General features: G+C 43.2%; 2 protein-coding genes across 2 annotated transcripts; one reads left to right on the top strand and one right to left on the bottom strand.

Moving 5' to 3' along the window:
* Window positions 1-1,608: 1,608 nt before the first annotated feature.
* On the bottom strand, window positions 1,609-19,738 carry npepps (aminopeptidase puromycin sensitive). The gene is made up of 23 exons (XM_079159505.1): window positions 19,417-19,738; window positions 16,154-16,238; window positions 15,932-16,009; window positions 15,674-15,795; window positions 13,871-13,978; window positions 12,806-13,006; window positions 12,506-12,602; window positions 12,380-12,413; window positions 11,852-11,966; window positions 11,205-11,369; window positions 10,200-10,304; window positions 10,056-10,116; window positions 9,848-9,957; window positions 9,588-9,651; window positions 8,669-8,808; window positions 7,324-7,458; window positions 6,128-6,347; window positions 5,817-5,959; window positions 5,462-5,518; window positions 4,468-4,575; window positions 3,961-4,116; window positions 3,716-3,763; window positions 1,609-3,156 (listed from the first exon to the last, which is right to left on the bottom strand). Exons 1-23 carry the CDS (start codon window positions 19,537-19,539, stop codon window positions 3,010-3,012), a joined length of 2,622 nt encoding a protein of 873 aa, XP_079015631.1. The 5' UTR covers window positions 19,540-19,738; the 3' UTR covers window positions 1,609-3,009.
* A 474-nt stretch (window positions 19,739-20,212) lies between these two features.
* mrpl45 (mitochondrial ribosomal protein L45) lies at window positions 20,213-26,266 on the top strand. The gene is made up of 8 exons (XM_079160299.1): window positions 20,213-20,293; window positions 21,245-21,440; window positions 21,927-22,044; window positions 22,180-22,278; window positions 22,879-22,927; window positions 23,027-23,176; window positions 23,336-23,509; window positions 25,841-26,266. Exons 1-8 carry the CDS (start codon window positions 20,231-20,233, stop codon window positions 25,937-25,939), a joined length of 948 nt encoding a protein of 315 aa, XP_079016425.1. The 5' UTR covers window positions 20,213-20,230; the 3' UTR covers window positions 25,940-26,266.
* The last annotated feature ends 1,402 nt before the right edge of the window (window positions 26,267-27,668 follow it).

Genomic DNA, 27,668 nt, shown 5'->3' with positions numbered 1-27,668 from the left:
GATGAACGTCTCACACTTTTGTAGTTCTATATATTCCCCTTATATCATGTTATATTTATTATTGAGCTCTTTGGGGCTCGTGGTGTTTTTATCTAACAATTAGCAATATTTGCAGAAATGTATCAAAAACAGACAGCAAGTGGAATGTCTAATATATAACGAGGCCACTTTATGAACATTACTTGAACAATAAAGAACTCGAGAGAAATCACACATAGTTGCATGTTCTTCCTCATCTCGCTCGTCTTTAATTTAGGGTCAATGTATTGAATCAGCACAAAGCAGCTGCTCCACACAACCTCAGGACGTCTTCAGAGTCTCTGACCGCTCGTTCCCTTCTGTGAAGAATTTAAGTATTAAAAGCATTATTTAGTAGAATTAATAACACCCCTAGTGGTGAATAAAATTGTCACAATGATAAGAATGTAAATTATGTCACAATATATTTACTTATGGAAGATATTATATGTTTGCAATAAGTTTACTTGTAGGAGTCTTAAACATAATCATTGGAAGTATTGAACCAAAGTACAGTTACATAGGTATGGGGGTTCTGAGCCATGAGGCAGAGATCAGGGGAGATAGGGTCAGTGAGGAATGCAGAGGACAGGCTCTTCACGACCATATGGGAATAGGTCGAGGACCAGAGACATCAAAGGGGACATCAAAGGGGACACAGAGGAGCTGGAGGAGTCCGGACGACTTCAACCAAACACTGAGCTGATAACAGCCAAAGCCATTAGGGGTTTATTGTATTTCGGCCAATCACAGAGGCTGATACTGGACATTTAAACTTTCAGACAGAGACTTTTAAATATAGGAGAGCTCCAGAGAGTTTTGGGTTCTGTTCGCGCCGTTACCACTCTGTAGTTGACCAGCTGGGCTGGCCGATTAGGTGGGGCAAGTGAGGACTCAGCCCCAAGGGACATATTGATATCGATAGACTAATTCTGTTTGCAACTGTTCTAGCTTCTCATGTTAATTCAATACTTTTTGATTGTAAGACGGATCCAGTTAATTTTTGGTGGGCCTCTGCTGCAGAAAGTTAGCAGCAGCAGGAGAAGTCCAGCGGCCTGTCTCTCCCCTGAAAAGGTCTCCCCCTCGACACTTCTCGTTCCCTTCAGTGAAGGAAAGCAGACGAGATGCGGACAGTCGGACAGTCAGAGCAGCGACACACCGGAGAAACGTCTCGTTGTGACGGATAACTGGATCAAGTGTCGCTTTATTGGACCGACGTCGACGCTGTCCCCTCGGCTCCTCTTCTTTAAGTCAGAACCACAAAGACATCCCACACCTTCAACTCAATTAGGATTCATTAGAAGAAGAAATTAAACATTAAACATCTGCACGATCGACGCAAACTCAAAACCAAATGTCTAAACAGACGCTTTGTGAAAGCACAACGTGTTCGTGTCTGCTCTACGTCATCTGTAACCTTCTCTCATTAGGTGAAATTCAGCGGATAGATATCTATAGATAGATAGCTCTATCTGTAGATAAAGATATATGTAAATATAGATATATGATCATCAACGTGAGACAGAATGAAAACTCTGCTTCCAGGCGCACACACTCACACCTCAATCATATTTCACATGGTTTGTTTTTATAATCCTTTCACTTTAATGAACACCAACTGTAGTTTTAAACAAAAAAGAAACAAAAGAAAAACAACAACAAATGTTAGAGAGGGGGGGGGGGGGGGCTCGATGGGTTGGACGACTCGGGTCGGTATGTTTTTTCAAAAACCACATCAAATTGTAAATTCTATATAGATATACTCGTTCAACAAGTCTGCATAATCTGTCACATTAGATACATTTTGACGTTATGTGGAAATCAACTATTTTCACTTCAGTGTTAAATATTTACTGCGAACCAGTCGAACCGGTTTAAGGCCTCCGGGTGTGACGGCGGAGTCCAGTCGATCCGTCTCTCCGGCCTCATCAGAGTCCTGATGTTGCGTCTCAACGGAGGAAACAAAAAAGGCCCCGAAGAGTCTTCGATTATCTCAACATTTCAGTAAATCACAGCATCCGATGTTTCATAAAACGCCCGATATCTTCATGTCATTGGAGGCTGGTAAAGAAACAGGAGATCAAATATGTTGATGATTCAAACTATACAAACTGACTGAACAGGTGTTGGGGGGGGTGGGGGGGCGGGGGGACCTTTCCATTTGTTATAACATTGTCTGCAAAAAAAACAAAACAAAAAAAACTTGCATTATACAGTTTACAAAGTAGTACCATGCTGCGCTGCTCGCCTCGTCTTAACCTTTTATTAGTGATGGAGGATCAGTGCTGTCGGACACAACACACACACACACACACACACACACACACACACTACGTTATTAACCCCACTCTGCCCTTCTGCTGTCACCCAATCACAACGCCCGAAAGAGAGGAGGGGGGGGAGTTACTTAATGAGAAACTAAAGAAATAGGAACAAAATAATTTGTTTGTACAGAAAACAAACCGACGTAAACAAAGCAGCAAATGCAGAAACATCACAATTCATGCATTCAAAATGAGTGGCAGCGGGAGAAATAAAAGTGTGTGTGTGTGTGTGTGTGTGTGTGTGTGGGCAGGGGGGGGGGTTCACAGTTTTCTCAGCTGCGACGCAGAGATGGAGGGAGGTGTGCATACGGGGTGCGTTAGCGGGGTTAGCGATCAGCTGGGGGGGTCGTGGTGTTTGATGGATGCTGAGGTGCCGTCTGCTCGAGGGCAGAATGAGTAAAACTACATTCCTGGTCCGACTGAAATCAATGCTGTTAACGTAGAAAGAGTCTCTGTGTGTTTCCAACACGTTGGTAGATTCTTGGCTTTGCCTTCTTGTTTTCGTACAGTTTCTTTAGAGTAATGAAGCTCGCTGTAAGTACGCTCTGGTCTCCAGCTCTGGTCTGCGGGGGGGTCGGGGGGGGGGAGGGGGGGGGGGGGGTCAGGGGGGCTGAGGCAGCTATGATGCTGGAAGGTCCGCGCTGGAGGGAGGGAGGGAGGGGGGCACTCAGACGGGGGGCGCTTTGCGCTGCAGTAGATACTGAGAGATGTCGTCTGCGTCGCGCTTCAGCCAGGCGACGTTGAGGTTGATGTTCTCGCAGCACTGCTGCACCGTGCGCTCGGCCGACGGCGCCGGGTGACTCTCGAAGAAACTCTGCAGAGACACGAACACACGGAGCGGTCGAGATCTCAACAACAACAACAACAACAACAACAACAACAACAACACCAACACCAACAACAACAACAACAACAACAACAACACCACCAGGTCCCAACATCGAAACCTCAACATGTCTGCTATCACATTTTGACAAGACTTATTTTCTATTAAACCAACTTTCTATAATGAACATAACTCAGAGCAGGACATTTGTTTTCACCAGTGATTCAACACCAACACATGTGGATTGTGGATAAACGCATGCTGTGATCTTTTTTTTCATTAAATGTGGACTTTTTAGACTTCATGAAGCTCTGGAGTTGTTTTATTATATATGTTATTTAGTCATTTATGGATCTTTAGTAGGACCTGAGGTGCATGTGGTACATCAGGACTGTGAGGTCATTCTGCCCCCTAGTGGTCAGAAATGGTTCTTTGTAATGTAAAAATCTGTTCCAGAAAATAAAACACGGAATGATTTATAGAGGAATAACCCCTTTTTCCCCTCAAAAAACGAATGAACCTAATTCATAATAATAAGCACTCTCACCTTCACCTCAGCAGCCATTTTGTCGACAGCAAATCCATCAACTGTGAGCTGCAAAGAACAAGAAAAACAAATTTGAAGCAAACAGACACTGGAGTTCACGTCCAACACGAACAGACCAGAATGATTAACGTTCCTGCTTTTCCACCGAGCTCGATAGCTGTGTGGTTATTAGTGGTAAAGAGCCGTTTGGTCCGCTGACGCATCAACAGGTGACCCGATGGAGGAGCAGCGGGACGGCTTCTTACCTTGATGAGCCGTGATATGAGGAAGCCGCCCTGGTAGCGGTTGTAAAGCTCCTCCCAGTTGTCCTTGACAAACTTCCAGGCAGCTTTGCGGCCTTGTTTACTGCTTCCGGCCACGCCCCCGATGACGGACACCGTGTCCTGGGGACGGACGTCTTCCTGTCGGGGAGAAGACCCAGAGAGAGAGAGAGAGAGAGAGAGAGAGAGAGAGCGAGAGAGAGAGAGAGAGAGAGACGTTAGCTGAGGAGATGCAGTCAGCGGCTCACTGGCTGCTGGGAGATCCTGTCAAACTTGGACATTGAGCTTATTGCGTTGTTGTAGTTAGCGCCTTCGCTGTCGCTCACAGCGTCGGTGTAATCATTAAGCCACAAAACGGCACTGAATTACAAACCGACTCAAAGTCCAGATCAATAGAGAAATAGAAACTGGGTCAAAAACAGAACTTTACAACAAGCGACAGAAACAAAACCAAAACTGAGCGAACAGGAAGTCAACGTGGTGGCGAGTTACCGAGAGGGCGAAGGTGAGGACTTTCTGGATGAGGTCGGGGGCAGAGATGGCGCCCAGAACTCGCTCGATGCGATTCTTCTCCTCCTGCATGTCTGCTAGTTTGTGGAGCTGAAAGGTTGGAGTGACACAGACAGAGAACGGATATATGAGAGAGAACCAAAGAGATCATTGGAGAACTTAGGAACACGAAAAGAGGACACAAAAATACGATGGAATGTATTCATGTTGAACAGTCGCGGTCAGCAACACTTGAGGTTAACGCGACAAGCGAATAGGCGTGCGAGTCTGGCAGCTCCGGTTCTGAAGCGTCTTGAAGCTGCATTCTCTCTAGTGTCCACCAGGGGGCGACTCCTCTGGTTGTATAGAAGTCTATGAGAAAATGACTACTTCTCTCTTGATTTATTACCTCAGTAAACATTGTAAACATGAGTTTATGGTCTCAATCTCTAGTTTCAAGTCTTCTTCAATACAGCATGATGTTCATTTAGTAAATGATGGTCCATTTAGAGTCAAACAGACCATAAAGCAGCGGATGCTTTAGGGGCGGGGCTGCTGTGATTTTTGTTCAGGATTGGTTCCTTATTTTTCACGATGTAAATAGTTCATCGGTGGGCGACTCGCTGCCTCAGTGACTAGAAAGAGGATTATGTTCGTCTTAGATGCGTCTCTGCTCAAAATAAATGAAAAGAAACAGATAAACTAATTAATTACTATATTATATCTGGAAAACAATACATAGATCTCCATTGTTGTAAATCTTGTCATGTTTTAAGTCAGTCTAACGTTGTAGTTGTATCTGTGTTTTAATGTGTTGTATCGACTTGCCTCTCGGTCAGGTCGTCATTCTAAATGAAATCACTTCTTAATCGAGTCATCTGGTTAAATTAAAAGGTTAAATAACAAATCGATAAAGAACTTGTGACTTCTGTGTACCGTCACAGCCGGAGTGAAGACGTTTGGGTAAAACAGTCCAACACGCTCGCTGCCGTCTTACCTTCAGCATCGTGTCCAACGTGGCGCTGTCTCCGTGCTTCAGCACCGTTAGATACACCTGGAACAAGAAGAGGAGGTCAATGACACATTTTGGAAATATTTTGTTGTACAAAGTCAGATGTTGAACTGAATAAAATTCCCTTTATTTAAATGTTCTTTTAAAGGAAAGTGTTTACGTATATTTAATACGTTGTTGGTGTTTTTGATCCCTGTGTTGGTTTTATCTGACGTTTCTACGCCTGTAAAGCACTTTGTAGCCTCGTTAATTATCTATTTTACCGACCGCAAAACAAAAACACGCAGAGCACGACGGGTCGTTTGAGAATATGCACGGGTCGGCGTTTTGTTCGGCTCACCGGGCTCCGGAGGTCTGCAGGCAGGACGGGCTTTCCCTCCACGTGGTCCCTGAATCTCCGCCGGGCCTCCTCCAGCGTGGGCTTGTGTCCCGCCTTCCCCAGCTTCCCCAGAACAAGACTTCTCAACAGGGCGTCCAGGTGGCCTGCAGGAACGGAAACCATCACCAAGTTATCGTCTTTGTCTCGCTACACAACAAGAGGACTGGTCAGGTCGGGCAAAGTTATACTTCATCACACGGGGAATAAACTCAGTTTACAGCGGTATCGTGTACAAAAACATTAAAATAAACAAGATGTCCGCCGCTCCTCACCTTCCCCCGGTTTGCAGTCCCAGCCGAGCTCCAGGCCGATGGGGGTGAAGAGGTCCCGGATGAACTCCTGGATCTCCTCGTGGAAGTCGGTGTGGGACAGCAGCGAGGACAACACCCCCAGGTTGCAGCTGAGGTCGCTCCACACCGTGTAGTTGGGCTCGTTGACGAACGCCTCCATCAGCTTCAGCACCTCCACCGTGCTGATCATCCCCGCACGAGACTGAAGACGACAACAACAACAAGGTCAGGAGCCGCTTTTTCCTGTCGTTTCACAGATCGTTTCTATTGTTTCAAGTAGATCATCGGTGAGTTTCTTTTTAATGATCCTTCTGTTCTGTTTAGAATCATCAGAACGTCTGAAAGTCAACAGAGAGATTTATGAACATTAAAGGTTAAATCTTGAACTTCATGAAACCTCTTCACCACACTGACTCAGAACAGCAGCTGACGGGAGGAAGAGGAGGAAGAGGAGGACGAGTTAAGAGTCCGTCACTGTGCTTCAGCTGTTGCATCATAACATCCGTATCATGAGTCGTATCTCATTAGTGGCCAAACACACATAACTAAAATGGAAAGTTTGACCTTTTTCTGGTCTTTTAGAAAACAAATTTAGCGTTTTATACAATTTTATACGAGACCAGTCGCAGGCTTAAATCATAAAAACTTAACTCACAGCTAACAGAACAATTAAAGTCTAAATAACAAAGAATTCTTAGTGCAGTGAAACAGCTCTCGGACTTGTATTTCTGACATGAAGAGCTGTTTCTTTCACGCACAGTATTTCCCAGTTTCAAGGTATTCTTGTAAAATTGTTTCTGGTGAGAAAATATAATATATATATATATATATATACACACACAGTTGTTTGAATGACATGTTTTCACAGCAATGAAAATGGGAACTATGACTTTTTTTAACGCACTGTTATCAGATTTGTACTCTATATCGGCCGATACGCAAGTTCAGGTTTCACAACCAGCATCTGGAAGGAAAAAGTGGTATCACTGTAAATTTTATGTATTTAAATGTTCTTAACATAAAAAACAAACAAAAAAGAGTTAAACTTCCTCGGCCACCATCCCTCACTTTGTCTTTTCCACTCTTCCTGCGCTCGTCTATTCGGTATTTGTTTACACTGGAAGTGTGCAGCTGTGTAGCAGCGTGTGTGTGTGTGTGCGTGCGTGCGTGAGCGTCACCAGGGAGAAGAGGTCGTTCTGCAGGCCGAGTCGGTCCACAGGCTGCAGGCTGAGGTCTCTGACGCCCGGCAGCAGACTCTCCAGCATGGACGTGCTGTACTGGATGCGATAGAAGCCCACGGTGCCGGGGTTGATCTGTGAGCAGCAGGGACACACAACTGGGTCACAACTAGTTCCAGCTTGTGTTACCTCTCAGATGGAGTGCTCTTATCCAGCATGGCTTTCAGGGAGTGAACCAGCATCATCCCGATGCCTGAGGTTTAAGTCAACTAAAGGATTGTCGTGGTGGCAAAACTTCCCCAAATAATTCGGACATTTCAGTGAACGTTAGAAGAGATCTGTGGCTCTGGACTGAAGTTGGGAGCCTCGTTAACATAACACACACATGTAGTTGCAGTGAGATCGATCGTGCTCTAGATGAAGCAGTGATGTTATAAATCTGTTATTTACACATTCAGTCGGACATTCTTTGTCAGCGCTCTCTTTTTGCATACGTCTGTATAAACGGTTGCTTTTAGTCTGAATTATAACTTTAACTCCTTCGTATTTGTGTAACATTAGTTTACGATCCCCGTACTGAGCTCTGATTGGTCAGGAGGCGGCGCTGTCAACATCAAACTGAACAACCCCCGAAGTCACCTCGATGACCACAAATCCTGCTTCGTGAAACGGGCCTCAGATTTAAACAACGAGGATCAGTCGAAACAGAAAGGAGCTGCTCGTGACCCTTTTACCCAGAATCCCCGGCAGCAATTACACCCATGGGCATGAGTCTGATGACCACTTCCTCCCAACTGCCCAAAAAAAAAAAAGGAACTCCAGTCTGTGAACTTTGTTTGAACTTTCCATTATCTCCGATCTCTCATGACTCATTCATTCAGCTCAAAGAAACCGGATCCCGTTTGGTCAAACTTTAACTTTCTACGGATGGAAAGAGACAAACACGGCGACGTCTCAGCTTAAAGTTTTACACGTTTCTATGTTCACAACCTTTTACACAGTTATGGAGTATACAGTCATGCAGCCACGAGTAAAGACTTGTTACATTACGATGCCGCAAAGATGTCGTATAATATAAACAAGTGACTGCATGAATATTCCACGTAGAAAGAGAACGGCAAGCTGGAACTATCCTCACTAGTCGGTACATAAAGTGGTTTTATTCATCACTGTATGTAGAGCGTGGGACCGGTACTCCTCAGACGGTTCAGGCATCTGACTCAGTGTCAGGAGAGGTGACGTTGGATCCCTGCATTCCTGATGTAAAAGCTAAAACTGATGGAAGCTCTGTTGTGAAGTGAAACATCAGCAGCTGCTGCTGGAGGCGCGTTGACCGGGACCTCACCTTGACCCACTGGTCGGGAGCGACGCCGCTCACGGTGATGGTCGTCTCGGGTCTGTCCAGCAGAACCTTGAGCTTCGTGCATTTGGGGTCCTCGCTGGTACAGATACTAACGGGGACCATCCAGCTGGGGCAGTCCTCACCTGATGGACAACAGACAAGCAGCAAATGAGACATGTCGACAAAAACAACAACAACAAAGAGAGAGAGAGAGAGAGAGAGAGAGAGAGAGAGATAAACCCGGTCGTGTTTACGACAGAAATAAATACAGATAACTAGAGGATGGCAAATGTAAATCAGACACATAATAACAGCAGAATTTAAAAAAATAGAAACTACACGAGAGCAATTAAAACAAAAAATTACAACAACAAGTCTTGGCTGCATAACAGGATTTATGGCGATCTGATGGTGAAATAGTTTAATGTGGATCAGTCACACGTGGTCGTTATCACGCCAATAGATCAGATCGAAGCATCTCTAGTTGTAGTTAATAAAACATTTAGAATATTCATGGATTATTCATGTGATCACTTGTTTATATTACACGACATCTTTGCGGCATCGTAATGTAACAAGTCTTTACTCGTGGCTGCATAACTCTATACTCCTGTGTGAAAGGTGATGAACATAGAAACGTGTAAATCTTTAAGCGGAGACTGTGGAGCGATTTCCTAGTTACAGCGAAGTAACAGACTAAAGATATAATATGATGAAGTAACGATGCGCTGTATGAATATAGAATTATAACAGAAATATACGACATAATAATCAGATATAGTATCAGGTGAAATGCAGTAACATAGTGTAACAAAATGTAATATAGCATGTGTGTTTAGTATATTATAATATATAATAAACATAGTTCAACATACAATAGAATAGAACACATAGAAACACAACACGAGGACTTTAAACTCACCATTGTGTGGTCCACTGGCACAGAACTTCTTCTGAGATATCTTGAGGATGCGGTCGTCACCTTGCTGTAAATAAACATCACGGTTAGAGAGTGTGTGTGTGTGTGTGTGTGTGTACTAAATTAGAACCAGCCAGCAGACAAGCACTTTGTCACTGCTACCGGTGAATCTCATCGTTTAGTAAGAAGGAGAGAAGTTGATAGATGATGAACAAACATGTCTGACATCAGATGCGTCGGATCGTGTTTCCGGTGACGCTCACCTGCTCCTCTTCCACTTCTATGATCGGGAAGCCCATCTGCTTGGTCCACGAGCTCATCACGGCAGCGATGGGTTTTCCACTGGCCTGTTCCAGACAGTCCCATAGGTCCTCTGTGGAAGACAGCCGGCGGGGTCAGAGGGATTAGGAAAACTGATTTCAACACCGCGGTTCCATCTCGAGGGGGAAACGTGTGCAGCGTTGCTCTTACCTGTCGAAGCATTTTTATGTTGGAACTTCAAAAGATAGGCGTTCATTCCTTTCCTAAAGTCCTACAACAGGAAGAGTGAGAGGTGAACCTCGAGGAACAACACGGAAACATGGAAACAACACTGCGAGTGTTCGACAAACCAACCTCGTCTCCCGTGTAGTTGTGCAACATGCGGATCACGGACGCTCCTTTGCTGTAGGAGATGGCGTCAAAGATCTCGTCCACCTCTGACGGATGACCCACGTTCACCTGGAGCACCAAACACACACCAGACGTTACAGAGTCAGACTAACGCTGCTAACATACACGGCTGGTTCTGACCGCAGGAACCTAACCCAGGGACTAGAACCTTTAAATCCCCCAAAAGGCCCTGGTCGGGGGTTAGTACTTTCAGGAACCTTCGGGGGCGGAGTTTGCAGGGATGGCTGTTGCTGATTGGTCAAACACACACACAGCACCACCGCTTCAACTTGTGTATAAAACAAGGAACTACTCCAGCATTGATTCAGCACCATTTTAAGACGAACATTTCTCTTTATTTGATAACATTTAGAGTAAATTGAGGCGTTGCCGTCGCTTTATGACTCATTTTAAAAAGGACGAGAGAAAAAGAGAGCGATGGCGCGAGCAAACTGAGAAAAGAGAGCGAGAGAGAGCGAGAGAGAGAGAGAGCGCTGTTCACGACTTTGATGGTTACGTTCTAAAGCACCAATTAATACCCGTCAAGCGATCAGCAGCTGTGGAGACAGACGCTCTCACTCTCCTCCTCTGCATTGTAATCATAACAGCGTGCAGGTGTTTAGACGAGCCGCCCTCATCACCGTCATGCTGCTTTATCAAACGACAGCGGACTCATTCGCTAACTCTTCAGAGGTAATTAGAGCGCTATGGAAACACAAACAAACAATCAGCTGAAGAAACCTTTTAGATCCTTGAAAGGAAGCACCGGGACAAAGAATTACTTCTAAAAGCAGCTTCTTAGCTGTGGAGTCGTCCTCTCAGCCTTTCAGACTCAATAAATCGACATAATTACGTTAGAAACTGTAAAGACGAGACAACGCATCCCAGCGGAGCGATCGCAGTGTAAAAACATTCTTCCCCCAACGTGAGCCGGCGTATCGAGCGGATCCCTCCGGGGCCACAGCTCACCTCTATGGGATGGCTGCTGTCCAGCGCGTCCAGGTCCAGAGCGCGGGTGTAGTCGGCCGAGACGAACTGGGTCCAGATGTCGTACTCTGGGAAGCAGTGGTCCACACACAGATACTCGATCCAGGATGCAAATCCCTCATTGAGCCACAGATGGGTCCACCATTCCTGTTTACACACACAAGATGACACCGGTACTGTTTAAACATTTAAAGCTGTGGACGAGGATATATTTCACAGTGTTTTATAAAGAAATGCGGCCGATGATGCGGCTGCAAGAGGACATGGCTGGCAGGAGCCCGCACGCAATGCATCCTGGTACATGTAGGCTCCGCCGGCACGGCTCCGCTTGCTGAAGAAATCAGCTTTCTCGGTCGACGTAGCCGGCTCTGAGGAAGTTATTACTGCAGTCGACCACATTTACCATCAACACTGATGAGACGTCCACGTAAAGAGGTGGCAGCGTAACTTTCCTGTTTTTGGGGAGTTCATTCCCCCTTTTTTGAGGACGTTCGTGTATTAAATTGTCTCTATTTTGGCTTTTGAGTATTGGCTTCTTCACCCACAGCTGCAGAAAAACTTTTTTCTCCGTTTCAAACATTTCTTCTACAGTTTCACAAATAGCCGTTGGGGAGATTTTGGCTGCTTACCATCGTGACCAGGTTTCCGAACCACTGGTGGGCGAGTTCGTGTCCGACCACCAGCGCCACCCACTGCCTGGAGGACGAGCAGGAGTCCTTGGAGTCGATTAGCAGTGCCGTCTCCCTGGAAAGACAACAGCAGAGTGTGAGTGAGACACCTCCTCTGAACACAGCAGGGGGGTTCTCCCTCCATCAACCATCAGCTGCCCGGGCTGTTTATTAGGAAAACCTGCATGCAGGTGGCTGAAGATGGCCGATGAATGAAGCCTGCTGCTGTGCGCTAATCCCATGCCTGAATACCTAAGAGGTGGCAGCACGCCGAGCTGAGCATAAGGCAATTAAAAAGCCATCACGGCTGTCAACCAAAAAGAGAAAACGGCAACAAGAACTGTGTCTGAAAGAAAGGAGGGAACATTCTGAAGTTATTTTCTAGATGAATCACAAAGTAATGAAACACACTAACTCCCCAGAGTTGCTATATTTTCCAACATAAACATTTATCCTAATTCCCCACAACCAACAGCAGCTAGGTCTCACCTGTAGGTAACAAGGCCCCAGTTCTCCATGGCACCTGAGTGGAGGGAAGTGGCAGATGTTTCACTTTCAGCATGTTTCAGTGGAGACGTCTCAAAAGTACTGAATGTGGAATCAGCAGCTACTTACCAGCAGCAAAATCAGCAATAGCTATGAGATCGATTTTAGGCAACGGATAAGGAACATTGAAGTACTCTTTGTAGAAAGGTAAGGTCTTAGTTGCAACCTGCAAAAATAAGAGAAAAGTATTTTAAAATGTATGAATGATTTGGTGTTCTGTACAGAAAGACTAAAAGGAGACAGAACGGATCAAGCTGATGCAGGAGAGAATCTACCACGACATGCTGGTATATGTTGTTTGTCTTCATCTCCAGCCGTGTTTGTAGTTTGTATAAATGAAACCATCAAGTAACTGCTGTGGGTTCTCACCTCCAGTGCAAATCTCCCTTGTTCCGCCTTCCCGACTGGCGTGTAGACGCGTACCGTTATACCGTCTGATGACTGGCTCTCCACAAAGTCATATTCACCGATGACAAACGCTACAAGGTATGTGGACATGATGGGCGTGGTGGCAAACTTCATCTCCACCAGGTCCTCGTCCTCCGGATATGGCTTTCGCTCAATGACATTCTGGGTGAAGGAGAGGTTCAGTTCAGTGATCACCGACAACAAAGAATGAGTTTAACCGCCAACATGGTGCAACAATGGGATGCTCATTCTAACAGAGAAAAGGTCTGGCAGTTTGTTGGGGACTATTTTCAGCGGCGGATTAATCCACATTGGGTGCTCTAGTGACAGCAGGGAGGTGTGTGTGTGTGTGTGTGTTCGTGGTAATAAATCACCAGACTGTTTCCTTTTGTATCAGTGTTGACGTTTATGTCCAGTAGTTCTATAAAGAACCTGCAGACATCTGTCCCAGCGTGTAAACCCTCACGTTTAAACTGCTCACAGGAGACTTGCTGAGTGTGTATGTGGACACAGAAGGTCAGGAGCTGACTGGCATCCGTCTGTGCAGAGCTCAGTGCTGCTGGACATAATAATCTAATGTCCTTCCTTTTGGTGCTGCACTCTGTCTGTAATACTCAGTATTTGTCTATAATAATATATATATTTATATACACACAATCTGACACAACAAGATTGGACATAAACACACATTCATATTCATTCAGTCATCAGAAAGAGCAGATTTAGCTTCATGGTCAGCACCAGACGAGCTGCGTTAGCCTGGAGCTGTTGATGGGGAATCATCTCAGACAGATTATGATTTATGATGCAATTTGGCTGCAAACGTGTTCAGTGACTGCGTACAACAAACTCATGTTTTTTGGTTATTTTTAAGGAAGACTGACTGTACAGTAGTGGCATTTCACACGTTGTGAGTGAGAGAGAGAGACAGACAGACAGACAGACAGACAGACAGAGAGAGAGAAAGACAGACAGACATCACATAAACTTGTGAGCAGAGAGTGCCTCGGTCAGAGTGACTCGTACCATATTGGACAAGGCTACGCGGTCCTTAGGAACTATCAGAGCGATGTCAAAGGTGGCTTTGATCGCTGGCTCATCCCAACAGGGGAAAGCTCTGCGAGCATCCGTGGCCTGGAGGAGGAAAGAAAAGGGGGGGGTACATGAAATAAACAATTATATATATATCCTGTTTACATTAGTTTATTCACTTTGCAATTACAGTACTCCTGTCTCACACAAATATATATTATTTTACATTTTAAATATGCCTACATTGTAACTTCTGCACTACTTTATGTCTGCTGGAGGGAGGCTGAGGTCCAACGACTGCATCTCTGTAATTGCTGTGCGTATGACAATAAACGACGTGAGAGAGAGAGCGCCTCATCTAGAGACTGTTGTTGTGTTTTATGCAACCTATTATTTGGTCCTCCTGTGTGGAACAGCTTTCACATTACATCACGCCGACCTAAAGACTTCCGGCTATTTGTCCTCTCAGAAGTCGTTTTGCTGTGTGAGCAGCACGGGCCTGTCGCCCTTTGTTTCAGGCAGCGCTGCGGTCCAGCGGTTTTATCTGCGACAGGTGGAAAAACACCTGTCAGCTGTTTTTTCAAAGCATCAAATGTAGCTGTGGCATTTCCTTTATATTTAAAAAATGAAAAGCCCCGGAGCCAATGACTTTATCTACTGACCAGCCCTGGAACAAAGGGGCCTTTAATTTGTTTTCCAGTGAGGAGCCTGAAACATTTACCACTTTGGGCTCCGTCACCACAGGCGTCAAACCAACCGGTGCTGCCGGTCACTGAGAGTCGCTACCGGAGTTCATGTTACATCGTCCTGAACACACAGCGTGAGCTACAGATTACACAGAAGTAGTGTTGAGGAAGTTACTCTGAATGAGATTTCTCGCCTTGTTATTCGGTGATAAAAGTAATGCCATTATACTTTATTATCCTTTATTATACGTTATTTACCGTTAGAGCTGGGCTTGAACTTCTCTCATGAAACTACTTCTGTCGCTTTTCGTCTGACCGGCCGAGCTCAACACTCCGAAGGTCAGACGACGCTTCCTCCTAACTATCTGGTTCCACGCAGCCGGACTGATAAACTGTTAATGATTTTAGGATTGGTGCATCAAAGAGAAACCGGAACTTTATTTGACAAAGTATTCATTTTATACTAATATATATTATTTAATATCTATTTCTGTCAAAAACAGACATCTCTCATTTTAATGAGAAACATTTACGCCATCACAAGTAGAGTTAGCGACACTCCAATGGTTCACTCTCCCGTGTCTCTCTCTCCTCTCTCCCATCTTTCTCCTCTCTCTCTCCCTCTCCTCCCCCGTCTCTCTGCCTCTGTCTCCCTCCTGTGTAATGTCTGTCTCTCATGTCTCTCACCTTCCGCTCTCTCATCTCCCCTCCCCGTTTCTCTCCTCTCTCTTGTGTCTCTCTCTCCTCCCTCCCGTCTCTCTCTCTCTCTCTGACTTATCTCTGTGCACACACACAAACCTGTGTCTGTAAACATCAGGTGGATACCCTGCAGGTTCTAATGAGAGCCCCCCAGTCAGAGTCCAGACTGGAATGACCTGGTTTTCAGCTAAACTTTCTCAAAAACACTTGTTTTTTTCACAGAAACATCTTCAAAACATACGTATAAATAGGACGACATTTGAGACATTGCCTCATCTCTAAGACAAATCTGGCAAAACCCAACAAGTCACATGACCACCAGGCCTATGATGCAACACGGGCAAGTAGTGGGTTAAGCAACACACACACAACTTTCCCAGAAGAAAGCATTTCCTTGAGGCCACCAGCTCACCTCAAACTGTGTGACAGCAGCGTAGCGGACCTCTCCAGCAGCGGACGAATATTTACTTCTATAGAATCCCTTCATTTTGTCGTTCAGCTCCCCGACAAAGTCGATCTTCAACGTGCCAGAGCCTGATGGGGAGGAAAGGGGGGGGGGGGGGGTTAATTCAGCCACAACCAAAGGAGGGAAATATTTCATTCTTCAAGTGCAATAATGTTTGAAAAGCAGACACAAGCAACAGCCGAGACGAGTGGAGTCCCTTCTTACCTTTCTGTAGAGCACTAGGAAACGACAGGGTGACTTTCTCATCCTCATTCTGGTAGTTGAATCCTGTGGCATTAATTTCTAAAAAGAGAAGAAAAGGACACGAGACCACGAGCATGAAATACTCACTCTTACTATTTCAGGAATATAAAAATCAAGATGCCTACAAACAACATGTTCGTCATTATTAATAAAAGAGCGTAAAAAGCAGAGTCTGACCCTCACCTTCTCCTCCCTGCGGTACGAAGGACGCCGTGATGATGTCGATGTCAGCGCAGTTCATCACAATCTGATTGGTGGCTTGTGTGACCTGTAAATATTGACATAAAACAACAATTTATCCTCGATAATCTCTGCGGTGCCATCATTTCAAATCCCAACATGTTTGGGAAAGGTGAAGCTTGAATGAAGTGTAAAGCTCCAATAAAACACCACCATTGTGACGGTGTATGCAGACGGATCATCAGATAGCCGAGACGGGAATGAATCTGCTTACTGAGCGCTAAACACACAGAGGTTGAACCGCAAACTGGGCACACATAAAGAACCAGTTGGGGTATGCGGAAAGGAAGAAAGTGATGGAAACAAAGACAGGAAGACAGACTATGGGGCTTCTGACTTGTGATGTGGATGTGACTGCCCGATTTATTGAGGGCGAAACGCACTTTGAAGCCTCACAGTTTTCAGAAAGGGTTGTTAAATAGCGGCACTGCTGGCCGGACGCTGCTGTTGCTGTTTGATACACTTGGAGGCGACACTTTGGCAGCGAGGCCGCGATTGTGAAACATGCCAGGCAAATGGCAAAGCGCCACATTGCTTTGGTTTCTTCCGGTCCATTGTATTTCACCCAGGCTTTGTACAAACCGCAGGGAAAATGGGTGTTACTGAACCAAACTGGTGAAGAATGTTCACCTCTCAGCAAGCACAGGAGTGAAATAAACTTTGAGGAGGACTCAACTTTTAAGAGCTGCTGAAATGAGGATTTGCATTTAGTCCGGGCAAACATCTAAATGACGTAATGTTTGAATACATTCAAATCGTGACAGCATGTTTTATCAGTCGGGTTGGTCTAAATCCGTTTGAATATGTCCCGCTTTAATAGAGATCATATGCTAAATAGTAATACGCACATGATCTCACATATACGTGCCTTGTGCTAGGTGTCATGTCTGTGCTGGAGCCAATAAGACACCAAAGAAAAGAAGACAAACTTCTCAAAAACATCCGGCGCCAACTTTCAATGTCTTAGTGCTGAAACAATAAATTGATTGACAGAAAGATAATCATCAACCTCTTTGATAAGTCATCGTAGAAGTGGTTCTTTGAGGAAACATGTCAGGTCTTGTGTGAGGTGTGAGTCTGCTCGTCTTTGTTTTGTAACATTTGTAAACTGGATTTCTATGAGTTTTGGACTGCTGCTCAAGCAAAACATTATTTACTTTGTTTTCCAGCCGTCTGCTTTGTTTGTCATATTTGACTCATGCTCCTTGGAGTTAGTGTTATCTTATCATTGTTAATGTAATACTCATAACATGATCTGCTCTTGATAGGGAAGCCGTTTATATCCCAGCAGTGAAGGGTGCTGTATACAGAAAGAAAAACCAATAGCAGCAATGCAAATTTAGACCATAATATATATAATGACGCCGTGTATCTTGATTGCTCTGATAATGTGTGTTGAGTGAGTGTTTACCACGACACAGCTGACAAGTGTACTTACACACTAGAGGCACAACTTCACCTCAGAAATACAGTCACAGTAAGCTGGTGCGTTTGTTTTATGTGTTAGTTACATAGTAGCTACACCCACTGTTGAGATAAGCCTCAGGGATCCAAACTGATTCACTAGCCTATCACCTTAAGTCAACTGAAAGCTAACCAGCATTAGCAAACGCATTCCTCACATTACGCAGACTGACTGTTTAAAGAGTATAGTTTGAACTTAACTAGAGCTGCTCTGAAGACACTATCATGCATACATTCACTGACAAGTCATGTTCAACATCAGGACAGTTTAGTGCGTTTACTGAGTACTTATACTTCACCAGAGTATTTCAATTTGGAACAAACTTTTACTTCTACGCTTAACACATCAAATATTCTACTTTTTACTCGGTTAGAATTATCCGACAGGTTTAGTTACTTTTCAGATTACTATGTTTCATATCATTCCAGTTCAGTAAAACCATTTTTTGGTAAAAAACAACATGCATCTCCAGATATGTTGATTTTAAAGGTTAAACTGAAAGATTAAGTGTTCCTTTGTGTGCTGACAAAATCCCCCTAATTATGTTAAATAGACTATTTAAAAACCAGATAGTAAATGCACAGGGCTGTTTGAAATCCTGAGAAGTTGACCAATACTTTGTTCTCACAATTACAAACACGTTATTGTAGAATGATGCATTACTGTATATCAAACTACCCAACAGTATATGAAAGAGTTTAAATCAGCAACAACCTTAAACATCTAGAAGTAAAAATTTAACACACATTACTGCAGCAGTAATATTAATTCAAAAACATAATGTAAAATAGTATAACACTGACATTTTACTGCTAAATGAATACTTTCACTTTCCATACCTTAAGTACATGTTACTGCTAATACGTGTGTATTTTTAGTTACGTTAAGGTTAAGTGAAGTAATCTCATAGTGTGGCATTAAAGTAAGGGATCTGAATACTTCTTCTACCACTGTAAGTGAGGCAACATGTTGCCATGATTTAGCATAAACATTAGTGAGCTTATAGCTTAGCAGCTAGTTGGCTAGTTGACAACCTCAGTGACCTTAAAACAGATTAATTGATCGTGATTCATAGCAATGCATTGGTGTACTAAAGGGGTTAAAGTTGCTGGCATACAACAAACAAAAGCTCTTGAAACACATTAACGTTAAGCGCCTGTTAGCGGGCTAATGTCCTCGGTACTAATGGCTAAAGCTAACATGAGAGTGCAAGTCTTCTGCTGTCTACGGGACTGTTGTGCTAGCTAGCTAGCTAGCTTCAATTAGCTTCTGGCTAGTCACAGACATATCCATACATTTTTTTATTTTTGTCCATTCGTGGGTCTCCTTCAGCCAGCGTGGTGAAACGGTTGACTAGGTTATTAACCACCAGCTAATCATTAACATTAGCTAAAAACGCAAACACAGGTCAGCTAGGTTGCTAATGTTGTGCTAGCTAGCTATGAATTAGCTTCTGGCTAGTCAGACATATCCATACAAATGTTTATTTTTTTCCTTCAACCAGCGCGAGAGCCCCCTTCGTGAAACGGTTGGCTAGATTTCCAACCGCCAGCTAACCGTTAACGCCAACACAGGTCAGCTAGGTTGCTACTTGATGAGCTAGTGGTTTATATTAGCTAGCTACTGGTAACGTTAGCTGTGGTCAGATTACATAACAAGATCCCTCCGCCATGCACAGACTAGACAAATAATCCATCCATGTATGACGCTATAAACGCTCGGGTTTCAACGTAACCGTTACCTCCACGAGCGCCTCCAGCTTGCCTTCGAAGGTGAAGTCGATGAGGTCGGGCTTCAGACACAAGCCGTAGTTGACGGGGTAAACGTCAGTTGGTAACCGAACGAAGGGCCTCCTTTCGGGCATGGTTCCTGTATTTTTTGGGCCAGTTGCGCTAATAACGAAGACGGTTGTTGTGTGTTATAACTCCAGTTATCGTTCTGAGTTTTATTAAAGCAAAAACGGGCCTCGACAGTGATGATGGTGGACAGCAAGTAGTGAGTCTGTTTTACGAATGACAGCGGAACCCTGCGGCCCAGGAGCAGCGACATCAACTGGAAGCCTCTCAACACTTCTCTACCCGTAGACTTCTTCTTCTTCTTCTTCTAGGTTTATTGGAGGTTGGCAAACAATGAGTTGGTGCATTGTCGCCACCAACTGGTATGGAGTGTGGATCAGGATGTCTAGTACTTAATAAAATAAAATAAAATAAAAATGTTTACCTAAAATGTTTAACTAAGTTAAGAACAGAAAAATACATAAATAACAAAATAATAAACAACAACAACAACAGCAATGGTAATAATAACAATAATAATAATACAATAAAAATAAAACAATACTACTACTACTACTACTACTAATATTAACGTCCATAACCACGCATTGATCTGATAATGTACTGAACCGTACGACTAAAATTGACACTGTGAATAAGTTAAATCCACTTTTTTGCTTTATGTAAAATAATGTATGTACAATATCGTTTTAAAGACCAACGCAGAAAACACGCTTTTATTTTGAAAGCGGAAATCGGAAGTGCTCTTATGCAGGCAAGATGGCGACGCCCATGAGGAGGACACTGGTCGCTCTTCACAGATCAACATTGAGCAGTTTCAAGGTACTTTAGCCATTTAATGACACTTTACTTTATTAAATAAAGACAGTCGGTATGTTGTTGAAGCAGCTCGTTTGTTTGGCTTGTTATGAAGGTTTAAGGGAGTCCTGAGGGAGCTAGCTTAGCTAATGCTAGCTGACTGGACATCAGACAGACATGGAACAATATTTAGATATTTAGATAGATAAATAGATAGTTACTTACTTTAGGAATCCTGCAAGGGGACATGTTTCACTACAGCACCAATAAGTAATACATTTAAAAAAATATTAAATATAAAATGCAAATATATACAATAAGAATAACAGAGTAAACATATTAGATATAAAAATGCACAATATATACAATGAAACAGAATAATATTAAATGAACAAACTAAATAAGCAGTAGTGCAAATATTTAACCAAACAACAAATAACAACAACAGAGTGACGGTGTTATAGTTTTGTTTTAGTTTAGGAAAAAGGAAAAATAGATCAAATGTTAGCAAAACATGCAAAAACTCTCAGCGAGTTAAAATTCTGACCTACTGTCATTTACCATCAATCTTAACGTAACAGTCACATTTTCGACTTCTTAGAACATTAGTTATTTGCGGTGGTGGAATTTAACTAAGTGCATTTGCTCAAGTACTGTTCTTCAGTACTAGTTCAGTACTTCCACGTTATGCTTCTTTGTACGTTTAGATGTAGTGGAGTAACATTAAAAAGTAAATATTGTACTTTTTTACTCCACGCTTCCATTTACAGAAATGTGCTGCTTTTACATTTCTGACATTATTTATATTTAGTTTGGCACCTGCATAATAATATGTATTGTTTAGCCTTCATTTAGTTTTATTTGCACTCTCTATATATATATTTAGCAAATGTTCTCACTTTGTGTTGCAACTGCTGCACAACAATTTCCCCTTTTGGGAAAAATAAAGTTCCATCTTGAAACCCATTCTCTCAGAATGCTGAGGCGTCTCTGGACGTGCGGCATCCCGTCCCGCTGTACCTGCCGGTCCGCACTAAGAAGCGCTACTTCGTCCCTCCGGCGGCCGGGCTGAAGGAAAAGAAGGAGGAGAACCCGGAGGCCAAGGCCCGAGCGGCGGGCCTCGTCTTCAGGCAGCAGTACTTTGAGAGGCCCATCAACATCGCCTGCACCGGTAATAATGTTGCTGCTTTTTCATCTTAACGGGAATACGTGAAGGTATACTGCTGGTGTATGTGTGAGTCCTCGAAAACTTCAATGTGCGGCGAAAACAAAACGATTTCTTTAGACTCATTCTGATATGAATCAGAATTGTGTCACATTTAGACCCTTTAATCGTAACCTAATAATCAGACTGAATTGCCATTTCTCTTAAATTAATCGTTTCATGTATTCCATTTGAATCATTGAACAATATATCAGCTGCTTGTGTTGAGACAAGAAGAAGAAGTTTGTCTTCTTTTGTTAAATAAAACATGGTTTCATAAGTTCAAACGTTTTTGTAATTGGTAAAGAAGCTCAGGTGTCCAGTAATCATTTCGATAAAGAAACTGGTGTGTTAGTAGGGAGAAAAATTGGCGACATCAGCACATTTGTCCTCGAATGTCAACCCCAGGTCTCCTGCTATTGTACTGATTGATCTGTTTGATGTCTTCACCAGCGGGCATCTTTGACCCCTACATCCCCCCGGAGGGCGACGCTCGTCTGTCCACTCTGTCTAAAGAAGGCCTGAAACAGAGAACTGAACAGATGCGACAGAGCGCCGGCTCACAGCTAGCGTAAGATTATGTCTCTTAACTCCTCTTTCTTATCACCTCGTTTCACTGAATCTCATCCAGATCATCTTACTCACACACACTTTGCAGTGAACGTGAGAAAGCGGAATTTAATTTCTTCGTTGTTGTTTCTTACAGGATTCGTAAAATCAAAGAGCACGACTCTCAGTTCACAACGAGGAGTTTTGCAGAGCGAGCTCAAGAGATGTTCATGGAGGCCCACGGCGCCCTGACACAGTAAGAACACGACCTGGTGTCTCTCAGCCGGCTGACACAGCTCGACTCAGCCTGAATATTACTGTGAGGCATTTAGTTTTAGAAGTTAGGGATCGACTCGTGCTGCCTTCAGCGCTGCTCCAAAGTGGGAAAGCATTACAGAAAATATAACTTTGTTTTATTTACATAGACAATTAATTAGCTGGTTCGTCCTTGTGTTGTTAAGACGGTCGTGTTGCCAGTTTGATCCCAGTAAACCGGTCTCGTACTTTATTTCCTCCATTCAGGAGAGCGCTTTACAAATAAACAGTTCTCTTCAATTTATTTTGTTTAGCCCGAAATCACAAATTTGCCTCAGAGTCAATAAGGTGGTGAATTTTCCCTTTTTAAATATATATAATTTGTGTATGAACTAGAAACAAAACAGCACATTTTACAAAAATATCATAAATAACTAAGGTCCCACTTCCTCAGTCCTGTACACACACATCTTTTATAATTAATATGAACTTTACGGTTAGAAATGAGCTTGATATGAACTGCTGTTAACTAGAGGATTGACTGTTTGATTGAATGTTTGACTGTTTAGACGGGAAGATGAACTGCTGTTTGTTTTTGCAGGTTCAACAAGGAGAAGCTTCACTCCCTGGTGACGGAACGCTGTTATCCTGTAAGTGGTTCTTCTTCGTGTTGCGGACGTTTGTCACCAATCCGGTTTCTTCAAATCCCCGTTTTATTTTGGTTTTTGACTCCTCTGTCCCGTGCTCAGGAGATGACGAGGGGGAACCGCTACAAGACGATCAGCTGGAGGTTCGTCGAGTCCCTGGAGCCGCCCAAAGTGGTCCACGCCCGCTGCCCTGACATGATCACCAAAGGAAACCTGTACGGCCAGGTGACGGTCCGCATGCACTCCAAACAGGTACGACCCGTATGGTAACGCGCTGTAGTCGACTCAAGTCAAGTCAAGTCAAGTGTGCAGAGCTTTTTTTTTCAAAGTGTGTGTTCGATTTCGAGACAGTGTTACAATCAGGATTTAGGAGACTCTGTGACGACTCTTTTGCGTGCGGTCGTCCCGTAGATTCTGGCCATCTACGACCGCTTCGGGAGGCTGATGCTGGGCAGCGAGGACCAGCCGAAGGACGTCTTGGAGTACCTGGTCGTAGAGCGACACCTCGTCAACCCCTACGGCCGATGGAGGTTACACGGGAAGATAGTGCCGTCCTGGGCTCCGGCCAAAGACCCGATTATTAAGGTGACCCTCTGCTCTGCACTGGCTGACTACATTTATCTTTTAGTAGAAGAAGAAGGCAGAGTTCAAGGCAAAAAGTAAATTTAACTAGCCAGTCCATACGTCACTTTAACGGCCACATGAACAAAGGTGTTTCAAGCATTTCAGTATCATTTTCTTATGTTTTAAATTATTAATTTTCTCTTCCAGGAGAAGGAATGTGGCAGGAGGATTAGCTAAACCTAGTTCAGACTGATGCAGGCAAACACAACAGTCCTACCTTTTTAAATCAATTGCCAGCACGGCTGGTCTCTGCTACTGTAGCTTTAATAGATCAATCTGGGTTTCCCTGATCGACTCCTGATGAGCCGATTTGTGTTTCTCACTATGATTCAACCACATTTAACTAGAATATCTCCACGATTATATGAGCGTCTTGTTGTGGCACCGTCCTTTACTTAAACTTAAAAAAGACTTACAACGTATGAATCCCTGTTTCTGGGATTTAAAATGATGTGGTGATCTGTTACCTGAGGGTCTCTCATGATGTGGTGATCTGTTCCCTGAGGGTCTATCATGATGTGGTGATCTGTTACCTGAGGTATCATGATGTGGTGATCTGTTACCTGAGGGTCTCTCATGATGTGGTGATCTGTTACCTGAGGTATCATGATGTGGTGATCTGTTACCTGAGGTATCATGATGTGGTGATCTGTTACCTGAGGTATCATGATGTGGTGATCTGTTACCTGAGGTATCATGATGTGGTGATCTGTTACCTGAGGTATCATGATGAGGTGATCTGTTACCTGAGGGTCTCTCATGATGTGGTGATCTGTTACCTGAGGTATCATGATGAGGTGATCTGTTACCTGAGGTATCATGATGTGGTGATCTGTTACCTGAGGTATCATGATGAGGTGATCTGTTACCTGAGGGTCTCTCATGATGTGGTGATCTGTTCCCTGAGGTATCATGATGTGGTGATCTGTTACCTGAGGGTCTATCATGATGAGGTGATCTGTTACCTGAGGGTCTATCATGATGAGGTGATCTGTTACCTGAGGGTCTCTCATGATGTGGTGATCTGTTACCTGAGGGTCTATCATGATGTGGTGATCTGTTACCTGAGGTATCATGATGTGGTGATCTGTTACCTGAGGGTCTATCATGATGTGGTGATCTGTTACCTGAGGGTCTCTCATGATGTGGTGATCTGTTACCTGAGGGTCTATCATGATGTGATCTGTTACCTGAGGGTCTCTCTGATGCGATACGACTCTCCTCAGTGAAATGAACAAAGCTCTGTTAGATTCTGGTTACCTGAGTCGAGTTCAGTGTCTGCGTCAGTCTTCACGACACAAGACCGGAATAGAAGTGGACTTGCATTATCCGCATCGCTGCAAAAACGCAGAATATAATCACCGTAAGTCTGTGAGTCAGCCCCTGCTGTGGCTCGACTACAGCAGACAGATGGAGCGGTAACGTTGCCCGGGAGGTGTTTCTTACTCTGACAAAGCTCCGCCATCAGTGCTCTGCAACAGTTACCGTCTCCCTTCTCACGGTTACTTTTTTAATTAATAATGATAATACAAATAATGAGGAGCTTGTTGTTGATGTGATCACATTTATAGTAAGAAAATAGGGGAAGTTATTTTATGTAATTCATCATATGTAATGGTAACACACCGTTTAAAGCCTAAAATGGTGTGTGTATACGAATGTATCTATATATAAATACAGATGGATAATGTTTCATTGTTTATCAAGTGTCTTACACAGAACTGACAGTCGCAAAGAGTTTATATTCTATATTTTACATTTTTTCCCAAAGCATAATGCTCCAGATATCTTAAAATCAGCGGCACCAAACCTCTGAAGTTTGACTAATCTCTGGTTATTTTAGTCTCTGACACCCGTCGATCAGTCTGTCAAACCATCTGACAGATACAAGGACACGTCCACCAGCTGTAGATTTAGAACTAGCACCATTAACACAGCTGCTCCTGTGTTTGGAGTCTGTAACTGGTAAAAAGGTTCATTTTGTTTTAACTCTTTCATTTAAAAACAACTAAAGGTGAATAGCAAACTTACAGGAAACCATCCATAGTGATAAAACACAGAGGGGGAAAGCAGGAGTTATTTTGTTGAGGTACGATGTTTTGTGAACATTGTAAACTGGTTTTCCCATCTTTGTCCTGAAGCTTGATTTCCCTCAGAAGAAGAAGAAACGGCATTAAAAGCATTGAATAGATGGTCGCTCGAGATATTAGTTATTTGTTGATTTCAATTAATTTGACTAAAAATGTGACTCTGCTTATCGAATGACTCTGATCCGCTTCTTTCCTCCTCCAGACTGTCATGATTCCAGGTCCGGAGCTGAAGCCAGGACAAGAGTTTGAGGCCCTCAACTATGAAGTTCCCAAACCAGAGGCGGTTCAGTGGAACAAATAGGCCACCGGGTGGCGCTGCTCTCAGTAATCAAACCACACTGGGACATTATGAGCAGTCATGCGCCAAATGCTGTTTGAGTTCTGTCTGTGGCTGGTTAGTTTGTCCACTTTGGCAGGAAACCAGGCTTCCTTTGGAGGCTCTTATCTGTTTGAGAAATGCTGAAACGACGGAAGCAGCAGGTGAGTTCTAGGATCAGCAAACTACCGAGTCCTGTAGCCAATAAAGCTGCTGCTCTGCCTGCAACGTACAACAGTCTGGAATAATAACAATACATTTTCATATTGTTTTAAGACCAACTCAAAAAATAAATTGTACAGATCTCCAGAATGTGAGTGGTTTATTTCTGTGATGAATATGCTGCATGTTGACCTCAGGAAATACAAAAATAAAGTCGCACCTGCGTCTCCTCATACCAGTCAATTCATTTTTTTCTTTATCAGAACAATCTTTCACAGAAGATATTTCATACATAACAGAACATGGCCTCTTTATCTTTATCAAGGGATGTGTTACAACAAATTATTTTTTTTTCTTTTCTTTTTTTCTTAACTTGACATCAAATTACAGCACGCTCATTCAAAAGACACGCTAACATGCAACAATGCTCAAAACTAGGTCACTCCATTGACAACAAAAACTTGGCGCCGTGTTTAAACAATGACATCACTGAATGGGGGGGAAAAAAAGAATCACTGCAGTCGTCTGGAACAGAATGACACTTTAGTAGCAGAAGTGCTGAAACACACATTACACCTGATTTCACAAATTGCTGGCATAGACGTGTAACTTAATTACATCCATAGAGAATACTGTTAATATTGTAAGTTTATATCATAATACTGCTTTTAAAAAAGTTGTATTTATTTAAAATGGTACTCACTAATGTCAGACAGTGAAATGTAGGGCCACTCTTGAGGTCAATAAACTAAGCTAATAATAATATCTAATAGTCATAAGATATCTTTGACTAATCCATGAATCAATTTAGTTTCAAACATCTGTCGGTGTTACCGGTATTCAATGAAGTCATGCAGAAGAATCTCATATAGAACAAGAATAACAATATTTGTGAATATTACTTTGGTGCCGAAGATGTTACTTTTTTCTATAATGACTCTAATAACTAATATCAATACCTGCAGAAAGAATCCTGACAAAAACGTTTGTAGTTGACCGAAACATTAACTAGCAAACCTCCTAAGGGGCCGCCCCGTGTGTTATTGACAATGAGGCTTCATCTGCATAACTCACATTATTTGCAATAGTTCAACAGGTCCGTTTAGCTGCAACACAAATGTCCCGTACAATTTGATATTCTTTGCCATTACCAAACATTTAAGGAGCATATGTGTATTTTATGTACTGACATTACTTTCCAAATGCTTCGATCATAAAACAATTATGCAGTTTTCACTTTACTAAAAGGGGGTTTTAAGGGTGTATGTCTTGAAGTTTATGGTGATTTATGAATTTATTTGGCATTGTTTCTTTAAGTAATGGAATGTTATTATTACATTATTGTGGCTGAATCAGAAACCAGAGCATAGTAACAATCATTGTCATTTAGTCATTAAATCAGTCACTTAAGCAAAGAAGTATGCATAGTTTTATCAATTATTAATACAACTTAGAAATGTAATTTGACATCCAGTGCTTCACACTAAACACGTTCTGTTACTTTGAAAATAAATTAGACTGAATTTATCGGGTGAATACTGGTTAAGCTTAG

The sequence above is a fragment of the Pholis gunnellus genome (genome assembly GCF_910591455.1).
Source record: "Pholis gunnellus genome assembly, chromosome: 5".
NCBI lineage: Eukaryota > Metazoa > Chordata > Actinopteri > Perciformes > Pholidae > Pholis > Pholis gunnellus.
This window is presented reverse-complemented; position numbering and strand designations above follow the sequence as displayed.

Coding starts and splice junctions, on each gene's coding strand:
- mrpl45 (XM_079160299.1), top strand. CDS start 20,231: ATGGCGACGCCCATGAGGAGGACACTGGTCGCTCTTCACAGATCAACA. Junction 20,294..21,244: donor CAACATTGAGCAGTTTCAAG/GTACTTTAGCCA, acceptor CCATTCTCTCAG/AATGCTGAGGCGTCTCTGGA. Junction 21,441..21,926: donor CATCAACATCGCCTGCACCG/GTAATAATGTTG, acceptor TGTCTTCACCAG/CGGGCATCTTTGACCCCTAC.
- npepps (XM_079159505.1), bottom strand. CDS start 19,539: ATGCCCGAAAGGAGGCCCTTCGTTCGGTTACCAACTGACGTTTACCCC. Junction 12,603..12,805: donor AAGGGAGATTTGCACTGGAG/GTGAGAACCCAC, acceptor TTATTTTTGCAG/GTTGCAACTAAGACCTTACC. Junction 3,157..3,715: donor AAATGGCTGCTGAGGTGAAG/GTGAGAGTGCTT, acceptor GTGTCTCTGCAG/AGTTTCTTCGAGAGTCACCC.